This window comes from Megascapheus bottae, chromosome 13, assembly GCF_031878675.1.
Source record: "Megascapheus bottae isolate mThoBot1 chromosome 13, mThoBot2.hap1, whole genome shotgun sequence".
Lineage (NCBI taxonomy): Eukaryota > Metazoa > Chordata > Mammalia > Rodentia > Geomyidae > Megascapheus > Megascapheus bottae.
In genome coordinates, this window is record NC_143521.1 from 17,493,070 (window position 1) to 17,512,582 (window position 19,513).

The 19,513-nt window shown below is 40.4% G+C and overlaps 2 protein-coding genes across 11 annotated transcripts in view; one reads left to right on the plus strand and one right to left on the minus strand.

The window, feature by feature from the left end:
* Thap6 (THAP domain containing 6) lies at positions 1-13,307 on the minus strand. 5 transcript variants are annotated; one of them, XM_090343434.1, is made up of 7 exons: positions 13,070-13,307; positions 12,183-12,285; positions 10,088-10,310; positions 5,954-6,076; positions 4,547-5,162; positions 3,533-3,641; positions 1-979 (listed from the first exon to the last, which is right to left on the minus strand). In XM_090343434.1, exons 2-5 carry the CDS (start codon positions 12,260-12,262, stop codon positions 4,923-4,925), a joined length of 666 nt encoding a protein of 221 aa, XP_090199560.1. In that variant the 5' UTR covers positions 12,263-12,285; positions 13,070-13,307; the 3' UTR covers positions 1-979; positions 3,533-3,641; positions 4,547-4,922. The 5 variants fall into 5 exon arrangements, with proteins under 5 accessions (XP_090199560.1, XP_090199561.1, XP_090199557.1 ...); XM_090343435.1 differs by lacking the exon at positions 1-979 and having other exon boundaries at positions 2,240-3,641; positions 10,088-10,295; XM_090343431.1 differs by lacking the exon at positions 1-979 and having other exon boundaries at positions 2,240-3,641.
* The window catches only part of Rchy1 (ring finger and CHY zinc finger domain containing 1), an 18,878-nt gene continuing 12,618 nt past the window's right edge, over positions 13,254-19,513 (plus strand). Inside the window, exons 1-3 of one of the 6 annotated variants that reach the window (XM_090343426.1) lie at positions 13,254-13,461; positions 18,681-18,800; positions 19,267-19,382. In XM_090343426.1, the coding sequence (XP_090199552.1) occupies positions 13,324-13,461; positions 18,681-18,800; positions 19,267-19,382 (374 nt within the window). In that variant the 5' untranslated portion in view covers positions 13,254-13,323. Of the gene's footprint in view, positions 13,462-13,540; positions 13,852-18,680; positions 18,801-19,266; positions 19,383-19,513 lie in introns of those variants that run through there. The other 5 variants (XM_090343428.1, XM_090343425.1, XM_090343427.1 and 2 more) reach the window with 5 other exon arrangements.

A 19,513-nucleotide genomic window follows, 5' to 3' on the forward strand; every position in this document is an offset into this window, starting at 1 on the left:
TCATACAGGCACCCACTGCCAAACACATTTGTAAGTTCTAGGTTCCCAGCAGCAAAGCAGGTATTCAGCATAAGCCACGATGGCCCTCTTTATAACCCCACTTAATTCATTATTCTGGCCCCTGTAACTTTTAGGGCAACCCTATGGAATGACAGTGAACAAAGGTTTTTGTTTGCTCTTTTGTGTGTTTTGTTTTGGGTTTACCACATGTGCCCTCTCTAGCTGTACCATGCTAATCTGGGCCGGAAAGTTGATAATCCTTGTGCTCCTAACTAATCAACAAGAAGCCCAAAGTGGCTGTGGTTCCAGTGTAAGCTTTAAGCAAAAAAATCTCAGGGATATTGCCCAAGGCCATACTCACAAATATTAGTAAGGATATGGGACAACCACCCTTCACACACTCCTGGTGTGTGAATTCATATCCAGCTGTCTCATTTCTGGGTACATATCCAAACAAGGTTCAATAAGTGCATACACTACTCATAACAGCTGATAAGAGTATCAGCCTGCATACCTATAATCAGCCTGCAGACCCATAAATATTGACAGGCACATAGATAGATGTGCATAAATCCAACCAAGCAGCAGCCTGACTATTGCTGATACACCAGGCATGATCCTAGCTAGTGCAGATTATTGATGTCGTGGGTAAATGCCATGTAGCTCTTGATATGTTGGTATGTGCTTTTCTAGCCTATCGTAGGATCAGAAACATCCAGTGACACAGAATGAGTAATATACGTGTGTAGTTCTGCCTCAATGCTACGGTAGTACTGCTGCTTCTATGGAAGTTCACTATTTTAGTGAATTTACATTAAGCCAATGAGATGCCCAAGACACTACAGGTTTACAGGGTAAGCACAGAGGTAACTCCAGTGCTTGATGGTGTTAGGCTGTAATGGCAGTGTGTTTGGGCGTCTGCAGCAGTCACATTTTGACTCCAAGGAGAGCCTGGGATACACAGCAAAATTCTGCCTCCCTAAATAAACAAACAAAAAAAGTTGATTAGTAAACTGAAGGCCTTGGTGAAACACCTGTGCTCTAGGAAGAGCAAAATCTACAAAACCTAGGGGCTATAGAGTCAATAAGTTCTGGAGGCATGTCTATTTGAGGACATTTCCTTAAGTTAAAGATTAGTATGGCTACTTGTGAGTCTTACTATGCGGAAGGCCTGATAGGTCTCCAGGATCTGAAGGAAGTAGATTTTATACCTCTTCCCTATAGACTGGCTGACGTGGAGGGCTGGGTGGAAAGCCGACTGGCTTTGTATCACCTGAGAAGCCCTGGGAAAACAGATGTGGGTGAAAGCAATCCCTCTGCTACGCACTCCGCATTTCCCCCCGCCCAGCTAGTGGAATAACAGAATATATTAAAAACTATGAGACATTATTAGAAAAAATATTTTAATGTTCAAATAATGGAGTTTTTTCTTCCTTTATAGTACAGCTGTAGTTTGCTTAGTGACCGGTTTGTTTGTAGCAGTGTAAACTCGATACAGGGCAGGATGCGATCTCAGGTGTGTCGAGGGTAGCTTGGTACTGTGCTCAGGACCTAGTGACTGCTGGCAGTTTAAAACAAATTGGAGCCCTCAGGTCAGCTTTGCTGCCTGAGGAACTCTGGGATGGGGATTCCTTGGTTCTGCTTTATCCTGGGGCTGAGGTATATGCTGTGTGAAGGCATCTGGGGCAGGTGGTGAGGACCCTGGTTTTTATAAGAACAAAGAACAAGTGGGCCTGGGGAAATCAGGACAGTTCACTGTGAGCACAGGCAGTGAAAGTGGCTGGCAGTCTTAGAAAAGTCTTCCAGGCCAGACTCACTTCAGAAATCAAGAGGGGTGTTGGAACACAGCAATTCACATTTTTCTCCATTCCACCTATGACTTTAATTTATATGTTCTCAAAGAGGGAAAGGAGAAAACTCCATTTTTATCAACGTAGTATCATAAAACTCAAGATTATGTTCAAACTTCTCTTTGGAGTACCTACTACGAATTCAAGATGATTAAATAATTAAAATAAATAGCACGTAGCTGGTGAAAAACAAATTAAGGTAATAAAAAGAGATGACCTCTGTCATGTCCTCCTTATCTTTATATGTGGTAAAATCTCATTGAGAAGGAAGGTTTGGGATCCTGTATAAAAATCTAACACACATAAAAACATAGAAAATCCTTAAATAAAAAATGGAAGTGATCACATTTCTTACTGATAGTAATATAACACAAACTCACAATGAAACATCAGCACAAAATGAAATTCATTTCTTATGACACAAAGAAGCAATTGCCCCTCCAATGGCACTGACTACAATATGGAATTATGAATAAGTTTCTTTCTACATGTATGTGTGCTTCAGAGCAGAGTCTAATTTTGGTTAACAGGTTTTTTTGGGGGGGGAGGGGCAGTTCTAGGGCTTAAAACTAGGGCCTGAGCACTGTACTTAGGCTTTATCAAGGCTAGAGCTTTACCACTTGAGCCACAGTACAACTTCCAGCTATTTTCTATGTATGTGGTACCGAGGAATTGAACCTGGGTCTAAATGCATGCTAGGCGAGCGCTCTACAACCAGGCCAAACTCCTGGACCCTTGGTTAACAGTTACAGTATTTATGGCTTTTTTTTTTTTTGGTCGTGGGACTTGAACTCTGGGCCTAGGTGCTATCCCTGAGCTCTTTAGCTCAAGGTTATCACCCTATTCCTTAAGCCACAGTGTCACTTCTGGTTTTCTAGTGGTTAACTGGAGATAAGAGTCTCATGGATTTTAGTCCCTGGGCTGGTTTTGAACCACAATCCTCAGATCTCAGCCTCCTGAGTAGCAAGGATTACAGGTATAAACTAGCCTGGCTAGAATTTATGTTTTTAAATTTCAATTGTTTTAATAAGACATTAGGAGAGAAGCCAAGTTTCTGAGACTTATAGCTAAGATATTTGGTAAGAAGTTATTCTAAAATGGTGTTGTATTTCTATAAATAAAGTCATGGAAAAAAGTCTAATCTCCTAATTACGGTATCTACCAGAAGACCTAAAATTATTAATTTTTAATGATTCCACCTACTTTATTTTTGGTATGTATATGTGTGTCAGTACTGGGGTTGAACTCAGAGTCTCATGCTCTCAATCCACTTTTTTGATTATAGCTGGCCCTCTACCATTTGAGTCATGTCTCCATTTCCAGCTTTTTGCTGGTTATCTGGATTTTCTTAAATTTGTCTTTACAGGCTAGCTTCCAGTCTTGCTCCTCAGATCTCAACCTCCTCAGTAGCTAGAATTATAGGCATGAGTCACTGATACCCAGTTTACATTTTATATGTTTTTAAGTGTCAGCAATGCAACTTTTTTTTTTTTTCTTGGGTGGGGGAGGCAGGAGTAGCACAGAGATGAACTCAGGCCTTGCTACCCAAATGCTCTACACCACACACCTCCTTTTATCTTTAGTTATTTTTCAAATAGAATCCTCCCATTTTCTCTTTTTTTGTTAAAGGCCATCCTTGAATCATAAACCTACTGTCTATAACTGGGATTACAGAAGCATACCACCAAACTGGGTTTGTTTTGTTGATATGGAGCCTTGTGAACTTTTGGACCAGGCTGGCCTCAGTCCTCCGGATTTGTGCCTCTTGAGTAGATTCAGCAGTAGTACTTTCTATAAAACACAAGGCAGAATTATACATATTCAGCAAGCTCTGGCATTCATACTTTGAAGATATAGCTATAAGTTATTATAAAGCAAAAAAATATTCAGAGCTATTAGAACAAAAAATTTATAGTTTAAAATCAAATTTAAAGATCAAATTGCTGACCCTGCTTTGTTTTGTTTTTAACACTACCTTGGTTTACATCAAAGAAAGCATTCGTGTACTGTCAAAGAGATTTTGTTAGGGGTCCTGAGGGCCGTTCACAATTTTAAAATGTTACCTTTTTTTTTTTTTTTTTTTAAGTTTTTAGTAGTACTAGGGCTTGAACTCAGGGCCTGGGTGCTGTCTCTTAGAATTCTTGCTCAAGGGTAGTGCTCTACTACTTGAACCACAGCTCCACTTCCAGTTTTTTGGTGGCTACCTAGAAATAAGGATCTCACAGATTATTCCACCCAGGCTGGCTTAGAACTAAATTTCCTGAGTAGCTAGGACTACAGGCATGAGTCACTAGTTCCCAGCAAAAGGCAAAAAATCTTTACCATGTGTTGTTCTCAGGAAACAGCTTATTAAGAATTAATAACAACTGAAGAATCTATGATGGATTCAAAATGGATTTGTGTTATAAATGAATTCTACTTTATAGTAAAATACATTTAAATCCAGCCTTGAAGGCTTACGCCTATAATCCTGGTTACTCAGAGGCTGAGATCTGAGGATCGCTGTGGAAAGCCATCCTGGACACAAAAGTCTGTGAGACTCTTTCCCCAATTAACCACCAGAAAGCTGGAAGTGGTGTTGTGGCTCAATATGGTAGAGCACTAGCTTTGAGCTGAAGAGCTCAAGAATAGGACCTAGGTCCAGAGTTCAAGACCCATGACTGACAAAAAAAAAAAAAAAAATTAAATAAACTTACCATAAAGCATACACAAGTAAAGATATTTGTTTGAAGTCAAAAATCCAATGCTGCTGAAGAATTGTCCAGCTTCTACTACTAGAGCTTAATATAGTGAATCTGATGCTGTGTCCTTATTTTTGTGGCACTTTCTTGAAGCTTTGCATTTTATAGTAAGTGTCCTGGCCCTCATTTTGGTGTATAAAATATAATGCTCACGAGTCATGGTAACTGCCATGTATTTCTTCAGGAAGTCTCTGAGTAACTATCATTCCTAAAGCTCCAGAGGATCCACAGAAGTGCTTTCAATGGTGTTTAGTGATGATGTCGGCGACAGCCATTTCCTGAGGAGCCAGCTGTTGGTAGAACAGACATGAAAGTCTTTCAGAGTATAGTCTCATTTCATGCTCTCGGGACAGCATTCCCAGCAGAAAGCATCCAGTCTATTTGCTGTTTCTTGGCTGATCAGACATTCTTCCTTTAATTCCCTGATTGTCTTCCTCAATGAATTTTGGAAATGTTTTTCTCTGTCTAAAACATTCTGTAGACTTTCCTTGGTATTTTCCAGCTCACAGATCACGTGATCTAATTTATGCTTAAGTTTCTTTGGACTGTCCATTACACTGTAGCTATGTTCCTAAAAACAAAAAGATCAGGTATTTAACACAGATGGACAAGTAGTTAGATAAAAGCTTACCACGAAGCTCTGGGTGTTTGTTCACTTATGATGCACAGAGGTCCTTAGTTGGGAGCATTTAGAGGTTGGAAGACTAAGGAAAAAATATATTGAAGGCATCTGTGTCTTTCTTGTCTTGGAGACTAAGCACACAGGAGTGCTGTGCAGAGTGAGCGGGAGGCGCTTCTAATCCACCTGAAGTTTGCATCTACGATGAGCAAGGGCAACAGCTAGGCAGCTTTCAGTCCTTAATGAAAGCTCATTGCTGAGCTTCATTTTCATCTTTCAAACAAATTTCAATTGTTAGGATTTTAACTGCGCTCTTTTACTGAACATTTCACTTTCTTTTTTCTTTTTCTTGGTCATGGGGCTAGAACTCTGAGCCTGGGCGCTGGTCCCTGAGCTCTGCAGCTCAAGGCTACCACCCTACCCCTTAAACCACAGCACCACTTCCGGATTTCTGGTGGTTAACTGGAGATAAGAGTCTCACAGATGTTAGTAAACATATCTACCAAAGTAATACGTAACGAAGAATGAACTACTTGTATGCTGTTTTTGAATACCTATGAATTACAATGACTCTGAAAGCAGTATTATTTCCAGATATTACAAATTAAAAAATATCTTCAGCACGCAAATCTATCATTTTTTTTCAAATCTATCATTTTTTTCCTGGAAGATTTCAATAAATTTGATCCTAATGGAGTAGAATTATACATCATATTAACAACCCAATAAATCATTTTACTTACAAAGATGAACTGGGATTGGAATTCTTCAGTATATGATGGAGCACCAAGCGGGTGATTGTGATTTGTGACTGGAAGGGTTTTGATGGTGAAGTTCTTTCTACAGTGAAGCTTTTCTCTTTTCTCCTGTTAAGAATATTGAGTAAAAATCATGATACCTTTTCTTAAATTTTTCGTACTTAAGTTCGTGCAATAAAAATACATTTCTTTTAAAGATTGCTTTTATCAGGTAGTAAATGCCCTTACTTTCAAAAGGTTACTATAAAGAGATTTTCCCCAAACAACCCTATAGTTTACACACATACACATACACACACATCTTTTTTGCCAGTCTTGGGGCTTGAATTCAGGGCCTGGGCACTGTCCTTGAGCCATTTTGTGCTCAAAGCTAGAGCTCTACCACTTGAACTACAGTGCCACTTCTGTTTTTTTTTAGTAGTTTATTGGAGGTAAGAGTTTCATAGGAAAGGAAGGGGAACAACAAAGGGCAAAGTGTGTACACCAATACAACCATAATACTCACAATATGTTGGAAATGAACTTTACAACTGGGGGAGGGGAGTGTGGAGGGAGAAAAGTAGGAGAAAAATGAGGGAGGGGGTAACAATGTTTGAAAAGAAATGTACTCATTGCTTTATCTATGTAACGTAACCCTTCTGTACATCACCTTGACAATAAGTCAATTAAAAAAAAGTTTCATGGGGACTTATTTCCCAGGACTATATTGAACTGTGATCCTCTATCTTAGCCTCCTGAATAGCTAGGATTATAGGGATGAGCCACCAACGCCTAGCTTACATTTCTTCCTCCTCCTCCTCTTCTTCCTCCCCCTTCCCCTCCCCCTCTTCTTCTTCTCTCTTCTTCTTCTTCTTCTCCTCCTCCTCCTCCTCCTCCTCCCGCTCCTTCTCCTCCTCCTTCTCCTCCTTCTCCTCCTCTTTCCTCCTCCTCCCCCTCCCCTTCTCCTTCCCGTCGTCCTTCTTCCATCTTCTTTTTTGCAGTCTGACAGCTTGACCTCAGGGCCTGGGCACTATCCTTGGACATATTTTGTTCAAGATTAGAGCTCTACCACTTGAGCCACAGTACCACTTCTGGCTTTTTCTATGTGATTCCAAGGAATCAAACCCAGGGCTTCTTTCATGCCAGGCAAGCAATTTACCTCTAGGCCACACTTCTGCTCCTATAGTTCATTTTTGAAACACAAATTTTCCTAAAAACAGAGGATGATAATGAAAAGGATAACCCCACATGTAATTAAAATACAGTTATACAAGCCAGGTGCTGGTGGCTCACAACTTTAATCCTAGCTATTTAGGAGGCTGAGATAGGGAGGACAGAGATTCTAGGCCAGCCTGGGCAAAAATATATGAGGAACTGTACCCTGGCAGGAAGCAAGACACTATCTTAAATATAAGCAGCACAAACCACAGAGATGTGGCTCAGTGGAAGTACATGTCTAACAAGTGCAAGGCTGTAAGTTCAAATCTCAGTATCATAAGTACATATGAAATATAGTAATAGTTGCTGAAATACTATATTTTCTATATACTAGATAAAAAAATCTAGAGATAAATCATATCAATATAGATTAAAACCTTTAGGATAAAAGTGGTATCTAGTAAGGGTACAAAGGTTACAAATCATGTTGTAAATATCAAGTAATTGAGAAAAGATGTTACATCTTAATAATATATGATAATTCGTAATATGCAATGAAATTCTTAAAATTTACATGAAATTTTAAACCATGAGGAATTACAAAAGAACTACAAGGAGGGTTTATATAATCTCAACGTAGAGAAGGCTAAAAGTATAGAAAAAAAGAACACACAATTACCTACATAAAAAGTGCGAGTTTGGAAAACAAATCAGTGTAATAATTAGAATTAAAGACAAATAATGAATGGTAACTGCAACTATAGAGTTGGCAGTTAAATGATTCATATCCTCTGTGTTTTACAAAACAGGTTAGGAAAAGATAATAGAAGAGGACCAGAAAAAGTAGCTTACAAAATATACAAATATTCAATGAACATATAAAAAAATATAAAAATTCATAAGTATTCAAAGATGATATAAAACAACAGAAATTGTATTTTTACTAGTCCTTACTAGTAAGGACTGATGATGATGTGACCTGTGATTCATATGTAGTATCAACAGCTACATGGTTACTGAAAAGATCAACATATAAGATCAACATCTCAGGTACTGGGAAGAATATGGGAGCAGAGAAACTTTCATATGGGGCTATAAATGTGAAAAACTGGGCACAGCTTAAGGGCTAAGAGTGCCTGCCTAGCATGCATGCACTTTTGAGTTTAAACCTCAGTGTCACACACACACACACACACACACACACACACACACACAAACACAAAAAAGATTAAAAAAAATTGAAAACTATGGCAGTATCTAATAAAACTATAGACACACATTAGCCAGACCTAAAAATCCTCATTTCTAACAGGGACACACATGAACTCTTCAAAATGTGTAAGAGACCAAAAATGGTCATAGCTGAATCATTTACATAGCTTCAAAGTGAAAAAAAATCCAAGTGTTTGTCAACAGTAGAATAGTTCATTAATATAATGCAATACTACACTGCAAAGAAAATAGACAAATAATACATATAAATATAGATCAATTTATGGGGTCTGGAGTGTGGCCTAGTGGTAGAGTACTTGCCTAGCATCTATGAAGCCCTGGGTTCAATTCCTTGGTATCACATACACAGAAAAGGCTAAAAATGGTGCTGTGGCTCAAGGGTAGAAAGTTCAAGGATAGTGTCCAGGCTTTGAGGTCAAGCTCCATGAATGGGGGAAACACACACATATACACGCACATACACACAAAACACATATCATTATCAATTTATAGTAACACACATACAAATAATTTGAAAGCTATATACTGAAGTACACAAAGTATTATCTGTGCATTATATGATTATTATCTTTTTTTGTCAGTCTTGGGGCTTGAACTCAGGGCCTGGGCACAGTCCTTGAGCTTCTTTTGCTCGAGGTTAGCACTCTACCACATGAGTCACAGTGCCATTTCCAGCTTTTTCTGTTTATATGGTACTGAGGAATCAAACCCAGGGTCTCATACATACTAGGCAAGCACTCTACCACTAAGTTACATTCCTAGCCCCTGATTTTTATTTTTAATCCTATTATCTAAGTTCTAATAATGAAAAATTTGTTGTAAGGAAATAGTTTTGGTTATGCTTACATTTTTTAAGGTCTTTCCTACATTATAGCTAGATGATACTTTACTGAAAAAGAATCCTTCAAAGCTAATTTTGGAGACACTGTACATTTATTGATATGGAAGAAAGTGAAATGGCCTCAAACTTATTCACTTAGGTACTGCAGGAGTGACCAAGACAGCTGTAGTAGGCTCACTTCTGGGATCATGTCTTGTGCTTATAACTGTCAAAGAGCACATGCTCTTAATGTTGGCTTCCCTCAGATCTTTTACATTGGAATCCATCAATCCATAGTCGCTGGAAGCAATTTTGAAGCCAAAGAGACACTGAGGTAAAGCAACCATTCTACGGCACCATGTCTAAGGAAAACAAGAATTCAACTAGAGTTTACTTATTTAAGCTATTTCCTTTTTTTGGGTCTCTTTTGTGAGGGTACTAGGGCTTCAACTCAGGGCCTGGATACTATCCCTTAGCTTTTTTACTCAAGGATGTTGTTCTACAACTTTAGAGATGATAACAGTTATGAACCTTCCTGCCTAGACTAGAACTGCAATCCTCAGATCTCAGCCTCTTGAGTAGCTAGGATTACAGGCATGAGCCACTATATCCTGCACATTCTTTCCTCTTAGAAGCATACTTTTGTCTTATCAGCACTTATTTCTTGAATTCTCAAGAAGTCTGTCATTTTAGAACTTCTGTTCAATCTTTTATGTTAACCTCCAGTTTTTTAAGACACAAATCTTGTTATGCAAACTTCTGGTCAGTCAACTTTACTATACCTTAGTAATGCACCAGTATTTCCGAATACACAAGCTAAAGCTTGTGTATAAATATAAAAACCTAAAAGAATGTACTTTAAATGCAGCAACAAACAATAAAATATAGCCAAGGGTTCATTGTTGAAGATTTTTCAAAGATAAACAAACCTGTAATGGACATGGGGAATCAAAGATAGAAGGGACAACTCCAGGTTTTAGTTTAATGTTCGGTGCACTTCTGTCAAAATCTGTCTTCTTAAAGTGCCTTGAACACAAAACATCTCCTTTTTTAGGCTCCCAAATGCCTGCAGCATTCACATCAAGTCTTTTCATTGCTAATACCCATTTTCTTTTGATGTTTTCATCTGTGGGGAATCTAGAAAAGAAAATACTTTAAAACCAGATACTATTTACATATGTATATATATATACACACACACATATATTCAAATTAAATCTTTCTTATATGACTAGTCTAAAATGATTCTTTTATTTTTTATTATCTTTGGGAACTATGACATGCAGAAAAAATATGATTCCTTCTGGCGTAACTTGGTTTGAAAAATCAGATTTTTGTTTTCTGTTAAGCATTCTTCATTTAAAATTTTCCTATATTATATGGAAAAAAATTATCAAGAGACATTCCATACCTTAAGAACATGATCCACAGCCAGATGCTGGGGGCTCATGCCTGGATCCTAACTAGCTTGGGCAGGAAGTCTATGAGACTCTTTTCTCCAATAAACTTCTCACAAAGAGCCAAAAGTGGTGCTCTGTCTCGAGGGGTAGAGTGCTAGCCTTGAGCACAAATTGCTTCAGGGAGAGTGCCCAGTCCTGAGCATAAGGCCCAGGACTGGAGGAAAAAACTTCAGTGTCTTAAGCTCTGGAAACAACTATTTTGAAGACCTGGAGGCCATTAATTATCTTTCCCAATTTTGCAAGCATGTGTAAATCTTTTTTGGAATATGGTAGAATATATATACAAACTCACTTTTTTTTTTTTTTTTTTGGCCAGTCCTGGGACTTGAACTCAGGGCCTGACCACTGTCCTTGGACTTTCTCAAAGCTAGAGCTCTGCCACAGCACCACTTCCAGCTTTTTTTTTTTTTTTTCTATGTAAGTGGTACCGAGGAATCAAACCCAGGTCTTCATGCATGGTAGGCACTCTACCACTAGGCCAAACTCCCAGCCCTGTTTCACCTACTTTTCAGGTAGGGTCTAACTTGTTTCGTCCTAGCAGGCCTGGACAGAGATCTTCCTACTTAGATCTCCCACCTGGTTTGCTTGACAGGCACATGTTCTCATGTTGGAGACGCTCTAATCACCATCTTCTTCACCTTTGTTAACCTAGTGGTTGGAATTATAGGTGTGAGCTACCTTGCCCTGCCCCAAGTTTGTTTTTTGTTGCTATTAGTCTTTGATTACTTGTCTGGTATCCTACAAACTGCACACATAAAAGTATCACTTGAACTTCAACAAAAAAAGTTATTTATAAATAAGTACTTGAGGCTGGGAGCAGGTGGTAACAAAAAAAGTTATTTATAAATAAGTACTTGAGGCTGGGAGCAGGTGGCTTAGGCCTTTAATCCTAGGTACTAAGGAGGCTGAGATCTGAAGATCATGGTTCAAAGCCAGGATAGGCACGAAAATCTGTGATCTTTTATTTTGTTTTGGTCGGTCGTGGGGCTTGAACTCTGGGCCTGGCACTATCTCAGAGCTCTTCAACTCAAGGCTAGTGTTCTATCACTTGAGCCACAGCACCATTTCCTGTGATCTTCTGATCTCCAACTAAACATCAGAAAACCAGAAGTGGTGCTGTGGCTCAAAGTGATAAAGCACTAGCCTTAAGCTCAGGGACAGTGCACAGGCCTCCAGTTTGAGAGGTCCATGACCACCACCAACAACAAAAGTACTTGAGAACTGAAGTTCAAACCTCAAGAGTAAAGCAGAACTGTTCACTTTTTATGATAGTTAAAAATTCTTGGCTTGGGCTGGGAGTTTCGCCTAGTGGTAGAGTGCTTGCCTAGCATGCACAAAAACCTGGGTTCCATTCCTCAGTACCACATACATAGAAAAAAGCTGGAAGTGGTGCTGAGGCTCAAAGTGGTAGAGCTCTAGTCCTGAGAAAGTCCAAGGACAGTGCTCAGGCCCTGAGCTCAAGCCCAGGACTGGCAAAATAATAATAATAATAATAATAATAATAATAATAATAATAATAACAACAATAATAATAATTCTTGGCTTAATTACAGCAAAATCTTACACATGAAATGTCAGTCCTTTCAACTTGGAATTTGGCAAACAGCGAGAAGCGCATCCAATGGCTGAACAACATTTCACCATGGTGTTAGCAACTCATAACATAACTGAAAGAAAATAAAAATGGGAAAGTGTTAGTAATTGCAAAGTTAAGGCCAAAGACAAGCATGTTTCCAACACCTGTAGTTTTATCTCATAGAATTTCCTGAGGACATGACATTAGACCTTGAAGTCTAAGACTTCAATTTTGCATTACGTTTCTCTTCCATCTTCAGGTAGTAGATTCTCTTTGTAACAGGACTGGGCACACTGACTCCTTAGCCGCATACCATCTGGGACTCATCTTTCAGCTCCAGTGTCCACTGTCCTGAAGGAAACTTTCCCTGACACTTTATATCATCAGATCGCTTCTATGATCAGTTCTGTCCCAACACAACGGACTTTATGAGCATTTCTCCCAGTTGTAATCTTAACATTTATTGCAGTGATTACTCTGGTTCATGTCATTCTCCCCACCCATCTGTGAGTTCCATACAGTATGGAAAGCTTTCAGTTTTTTCCCCCTCCCTTCTTGTCCTCACGGCTGAGTTGATGGTAAATGGAGAGCTAAGAACAGGGACGAGGCTGGGAGGCAGGCGGGGAGGTCGACAGGCGGGGAGGTCGACAGGCGCGGGCACGCAGTGCAGGCCAATCGGGAGGCCGGCTCCGGCGGCCAAGCTCCGCCCCTTTTCCCCAGGCCGGGGTGGGGCCGTCAGTCCCCGGGCCGAGGCCGAAAGAGCAACACTTGCGTAAGAGGTCTCCCGGCATCTTCTCCTCGTCCCGGAACACACGCTCCGGGATCCGGGCTGGCAGCGATGCCCGTGAAAGAAGGGCAAACTTAAGGGTTATTACCGTTAGCAGGGACCACGGAGATTGCGTCTCCCTCCACTTCCGCCTCGTCGCCCCGGAAACCGGATATCCGGCCGCTCCGGGTCACGTGCTCCACGGCCATTCCGGCCGGGGTAGCGGCTGCTCGGAGGAGGCGGAGGTGGAGGTGGAGGCGGAGGCGGAGGCAGGGGCGGGGGGATTAGAGCCGCGCTGCTTTCCCCGGGCGTGGCTTTCAACCTGGGGGAAGGGTCTCTGGAGCGTGAGGGGAGGTGGAGGAGATGGCGGCGGCGACGCGGGAAGATGGCGTCGGCAGCCGGGAGCGCGGGCCTCGGGGCTGCGAGCACTATGACAGAGGATGTCTCCTGAAGGTGACGACTGCCCTGGGCTCGGGCCCGGCCGCGGGAGGACCGGGCCAGGTGGTTAGGCGTGGGGTTAGCGAAGCCAAGCCGAGTGTCAGGGTCGGTTTCCCGTCTGGAGCCGGGGTGCCCGTGCCCAGGACCCTCTCCTGCTTTGTGCTTCGCCAGAGCAGCCTTCTTGTTGAGTCGGAGCTTGGGCACCGACAGAGTCACTTTTACCTATCCGTTCGTTCGCCTTGTGCTGCTGGAAGTAAATTGTGGTAGAGCCAGGCCTGCCCCAGGCCTTTCTCTAGGACCGCTTTCAGATATTTGATGAAGTAATGGAGGAAGGAGTAGCAAGTGGAGAATCGGAATACAATTTCAACCCCGGCAGTCTATAAATCTTACAGCCTCTGCCAGTTTTCAGTTGCGTCAGTACTTATGTCCAGGCCTGTCAAGGAAGAAAAGTGTGTGAGTGAAATGGAAGACAATAATTATCATTAAATTAGCAGAGTGCCTGATAGATAGGTGTCGTTTTGTTGCTTCCTTTGACAGCACTTCCTAGTCAATCTAGGGTGTTAATTGGCCCTCATCCAGTTAAAGTTTCCTGAATTTTTTTGTTTTCTTTTTACAAGGAGCAGTGTAAAGATGTGCTGACAAAGCCTGAGGTTTGAGTTGGGTTGTATCCCTCAAGTATGCAAAAGATTTAGGATGTCCTGGCTTTATTTCCCAGCAATCCATCATTCCCCAAAAGAACACCAGCAAGCTTGAGTTTTGGAATACTTCAGTCGTATCCTCAGATTTTAGATTCACTCTTCAATGGTTCTTTGATTTTTCAGCACCCCACATATAAAATAGGGACCCCTGAGGTGATTACTTCATGAAAACAGGATTGCACATTAAAATTCATGTGTACTGTTTGATACATTCCTTGGAGTCAGTAGTAAATGTTAACTACAACCATCACCATCATCACCATCCTGATATTTTGCTTATTGTTTCACTTTACCAGTCACTGGTCACTGGCAGTCACTAATCAGAGTAATTAGAATTAAGTGGTAATCTCAAGCCTATAAGCACAGTCTAAATTTTTGTCTGTAGGCTAGGGTTTGATGAATATTGCTTATCACTGCACTTGTATTAAGCTCTTTTAAAATTGGTCAGATGTGTAAAGAATTAGGATCGAATGCTATCCTTACTCAAACCTGAGGTCTGAAACTGAATCTAACATCTAGCTCTCCTTTCTCCCCTCCAGAGAAGAGGAAAAAACATGCACCCCAAACGAAACCAAACCCATTCAACTAAATCTGTTTCATAGCATTTTGACTCATGTCCCTGAATGCTCCTTTTCTGATTTCTCTCCTGCCCTTTCCTTAGTCAAGTAAAAAACTGTGTGGAGGGGGCCGGGAGTTTAGCCTAGTGGTAGAGTGCTTGCCTAGCATGCACAAAGACCCCGGTTCTATTCCTTGGTACCACATACATAGAAAAAAAAAAGCCAGAAATGGTGCTGAGGCTCAGGTGGTAGAGCTCTAACCTTGAGTAAGTCCAAGGACAGTGCTCAGGCCCTGAGCTCAAGCCCATGATTGGCAACCCCCCCCCCTCCAAAACCCAAAACTGTGTGGAGGAAGTGATAAGTAAGTCAAGTGCAGCTGTTGAAGATAAGAACTAAGAACTGACTGTTGAGTTTGGCAAGGAGTGTTACTAGTTAGTGGTCTTGACCGGTGTCAAGGGAGATCAGACCAGGATAAAGGCTGACTTGGAGTGAAGAGTGGCTTTTTGGAGTTTCAATGTAAGGAAAGAAAAAGAAAATGTAGAAATCATTGCTGAAAGATATAGGGTCATGCGATTATCCCTCCTCTCCCTTAAGTAGGTGTTTCAGTATGTTTTATATTCTTGGTAATGATCCAAAAGTGTGAGAGTATGTTGTCATGCAGGAGGGATCGGGTACTATCCTTGAATAGTGAAAGGGGATGAGATCCAATGTCCAAGTGGAGGAATTGCCCTTAGATACAAGCATGGGCCTACTAGTTCTTTGTAAAAGAAGAGAAGATAGAAGCTGGTTTCTAAGTAGCTAAAGTTACAGACATAAGCCACTGACCTGGCAAGGGATCCTCCTCCACTTCCCCCTTCTTCCCCTCCTTCCTTTTTTTGGTTATGGCATTTGAACTCTGAGCCTGGGCACTGTTCCTGAGCTTTTCAGCTCAAGGTTAGTACTATTCCATTTAGCTACAGCTTCACTTCTGGCTTTTTTGAGTAATTTATCAGAGATAAGAATATTATGGATTCAGCCACCTGAGTAGCTAGGATTATGGGCATGAGCCACTGGTGCCTTTTTTTTGGGGGGGGGTATGGGGCTTGAACTCTGGGCCTGGGCACTGTCCCTGAGCTCTTCAGCTCAAGGCTACCACCCTACCCTTGGAGTCATAGCCCCACTTTCCCTTTTCTGGTGATTAATTGGAGATAAGAGTCTCAAGGTCTTTAGTGCCTGGGCTTGGTTTGGAACCCAGATCCTCAGATCTCAGCCTTCTGAGTAGCTAGGATTACAGGCGTGAGCCACTGTGCTGGGTGGGATCCTTCTTTTTTTTCTTTTTTTTTTTTTGTCAGTGCTGGGCTTGAACTCAGGGCCTGAGCACTGTCCTTGGACTTTCTCAAGGCTAGAGCTCTACCACTTGAGCCTCAGCACCATTTCCGGCTTTTTTCTATGTATGTGGTATAGAGGAATCGAACCTGGTCTTCGTGCATGTTAGGCAAGCACTCTACCATTAGGCCAAACTCCAGGCCGGGATCCTTCATTTTTAAGAGTATAAAGAGGTCTGGACACTAGTTTGTGAACCACTGTCCTGTGGTACAATTATGAGAGTATGTGGCTGAGGAGGATTGGAGAATAATACCATTAAGATGGAAGAAGTCTAGAAACTGAGTTCTGAGTACTGAAAGGATCATTCTAGGTATACAAATCTCTAAGGTTTAAGACAATGATAGTGTTGGAGAAAAGATAAGCTGGTATTTTGATAAACTTTTAAAATGATTAACTGTGGTATTAAATCATGGTACAGGCCCTTCAGAAATAACTGGATTTGGAATACTAGAAAGTATTGGGTTAGCCCACTAGTCTGCAGTTTCTTGATATTCTAGTTAGGGTAAGGTTTAGTAATAAAGAGGTTCACCAGTAGTGAGGTTTTAAAAAATAGCTTATTTGTACTGTGCTTGCCTAGCATGCATGAACCCCTGGGTTTGATTCCTTTGTACCACATAAATAGAAAAAGCTGGAAATGGCACTGTGGATCAAGTGGTAGAGTGCTAGCCTTGAGCAAAAGAAGCTTAAAGACTTTGCTTAAGCCCCAAGTTTAAGTGCCAGGATTGGCACCAAACAAACAAAAACCCCCAAAATTTATTTCAGCACTATTCACCATTGCCAAGGTATGGAATCAGCCCAGATGCCCTTGAATGGATGAATGGATCAATATAATGTGATGTATATACACTCTGGAATTTTACTCATCCATTAGAAAGCATATATATATATATATATATATATATATATATAAATTTTTTTTTTTTGGTCCCAGTTCTGGGGCTTGAACTCAGGGCTTGGGCACTATCCTTGGACTTTCTCAAGGCTAGTGCTGTACTACTTGAGCCACAGAACTTCTGACTTTTTTTGTGTATGTGATACCAATGAATAGAACCCAGGGCTTTGTGCATGCTAGGCAAGCACTCTACCACTAGGCCACGCTACCAGCCCCCAGTCTGTGCTCCCAGCCTCTTATATCCATTTATAAAGAAATGGAAAGATCCTTAAAAATTATGTTAAGTAATTCAGGCCCAGACAGACAAAGGATGCATGTTTTTCCCTATACGTGGGAGCTAGAATTATCGTATAAACTTATAAATAAATACATTGGGTGGTACGTGAGTATATACAAGTGTTAGTGAAATTTAGTACTCAGTTTTTTTAGTTTTTATTTTTATTTTTTTGCCATTCTTGAGGCTTGAACTCAGGGCCTTGGCACTGTCCTTTAGCCTCTCTATGCTCTAAGGCTTTACCACTTGAGTCACTGAACCACTTCTGGCATTTTCTGTATATGTGGTACTGAGAAATCCAACTCAGGGCTTCATGCATGCAAACAAGCACTCTACCACTAAGTCCCATTCCAAGCTCAGTACTCATATTGTAATTTCTTAGAAAGGCAAAGTAAAAATTCAACAAAATAAATGTCAGGAAATGGGTACATTAAATTTAGAGTTGAGGTGGGGTCAAGGGGAGAGAGGTGGACAAATGAAGAGAAAGAAGGGGGGATACAATCAAGAATTCAAGGTAAATCCTACAAAATTAAGAAAAGTGAGGGAAGGGGTAAATTGTGATGAGAATGTTGCAAGGGTGATATTGATCAGGATACATTGTATTCATAAGCTTTTGTTAAATGACAGCTCCTTTATACAACGTTATTATGTTGTTGGTCTTGCTGGTCCTTGAACTCAGGGCCTGGTGCTTGCTGTTCCAGAGCTTTTGCTCAAGGCTAGCACTTTACCATATTGAGCCAGAGTGCCACTTCCTATTTTCTGGTAGTTAATAGGACATAAGAGTCTCACTGGAACTTTTCAGCCCAGGCTGTCTTGGAACTGGATCCTCAGATCTCAGCCTTTTAAGTACCTAGTATTATAGGCGTGAGCTTCTGACGCCTGACTCATATACAACTTCTTAAAGATATTTTTTAAAAAAACATATGAAAAATAGCTTATTTCTACCTATTTAGTAATTCCAAAGTAAGTGAGTTGTCATTACATATGTCCATTCTAAGGACCAACTTTTTCCATTGTATTTTGCCAAGTTGTTAGAGCAGCTATAGTTTAGCTGGGTAGTCATGTTTCTGAGGAGAAAATACGTTTTGGTGGACAACTGGCCATTCTCAAAAAATGCTGTTTCATCTTTTTTATTTAGTTGGTGATTAATAACTCCTACTGAAATAACTATGTTAAGTGTTTATTTGGAAATGTCTAAAAAGGGTTGCTTACTGTATAGGCTGAAAATGAGATTAGGTTATTGTGGGATTAGTTGAAGGATTGCTAACCTTCTTAATTCTCCTATTTTAAGATTGTACCATATCTCATACAAACATATAGATGTTGAGAGGACTAGTTAACACCAGATACAACAACCAATAGTGACATAGAGCAACTGATCCGTTGGTTGTAATCTGTGACCTTATTCCAAAAAGAAGAGGGACAGGTTTTCTTTTTGCAGAGTCGACTTGTCTTCTTTTGCTTCTAATATCTGTCTTCTTTCCTTGGTGTTATAGGCTCCTTGTTGTGACAAGCTTTATACTTGCCGGTTGTGTCATGATAACAATGAAGATCATCAACTAGATCGCTTTAAAGTAAAGGAAGTGCAGTGTATCAACTGTGAAAAAATTCAACATGTAAGGTTTTATGGCATATCTGTCTCTTTATTTATGTGTATGCTCTTACTCAGCTTGCTTGCTCTATGGTGTTTTACCACTTGAGTCACATCTTCAGTTCTGTTTTTCTTAAAATAGTTTTTTTTTTTTTTTTTTTTTTTGCCAGTCCTGGGCTTGAGCTCAGGGCTTGAGCACTGTCCTTGGACTTTCTCAAGGCTAGCACTCTACCACTTGAGCCTCAGCACCACTTCTGGCTTTTTGCTATGTATGTGGTACGGAGGAATCGAACCCGGGTCTTCGAAAACAAATTGTTAAAAGTTTCAGCCGAGACCCTAACTCTTAGAGTAAGGACTACTTCTGGCTTAAATGTTTAAAAACTTATAAAAACAATGAAAGTTTACTTTAACGTCAGTTCTGGATAATAAAATAGTAATTCAAAATATATTGATAAAGTTATTCCAACTTTTAAAAAATGTTTCTTTTTTAGGCCCAACAGACTTGTGAAGAATGTAGCACATTATTTGGAGAATATTATTGCAGTATATGCCATCTGTTTGACAAAGATAAGAAGCAGTATCATTGTGAAAACTGTGGAATTTGTAGGTACTGTATATGTACAATGTTCTAATTACTTCTGATGTACCTGAGCAATAATATTTAAAAAATGATCTTTATGCTTTACGTATGATAAAATGCATTCATTTTAAGTGCTATAATTGCAAAACATATATATA

Excerpts from the sequence above, each read along its gene's own strand:
- Thap6 (XM_090343434.1), bottom strand. The coding sequence starts at position 12,262 with ATGGTGAAATGTTGTTCAGCCATTGGATGCGCTTCTCGCTGTTTGCCA. Across the intron at positions 10,311-12,182 it reads AAAGGACTGACATTTCATGT|TATTTTCTTTTCTAGATTCC; the intron begins GTAAGATTTTGC and ends CTGGTTTTAAAG. Across the intron at positions 5,163-5,953 it reads TCCAATCCCAGTTCATCTTT|GAACATAGCTACAGTGTAAT; the intron begins GTAAGTAAAATG and ends TTTTGTTTTTAG.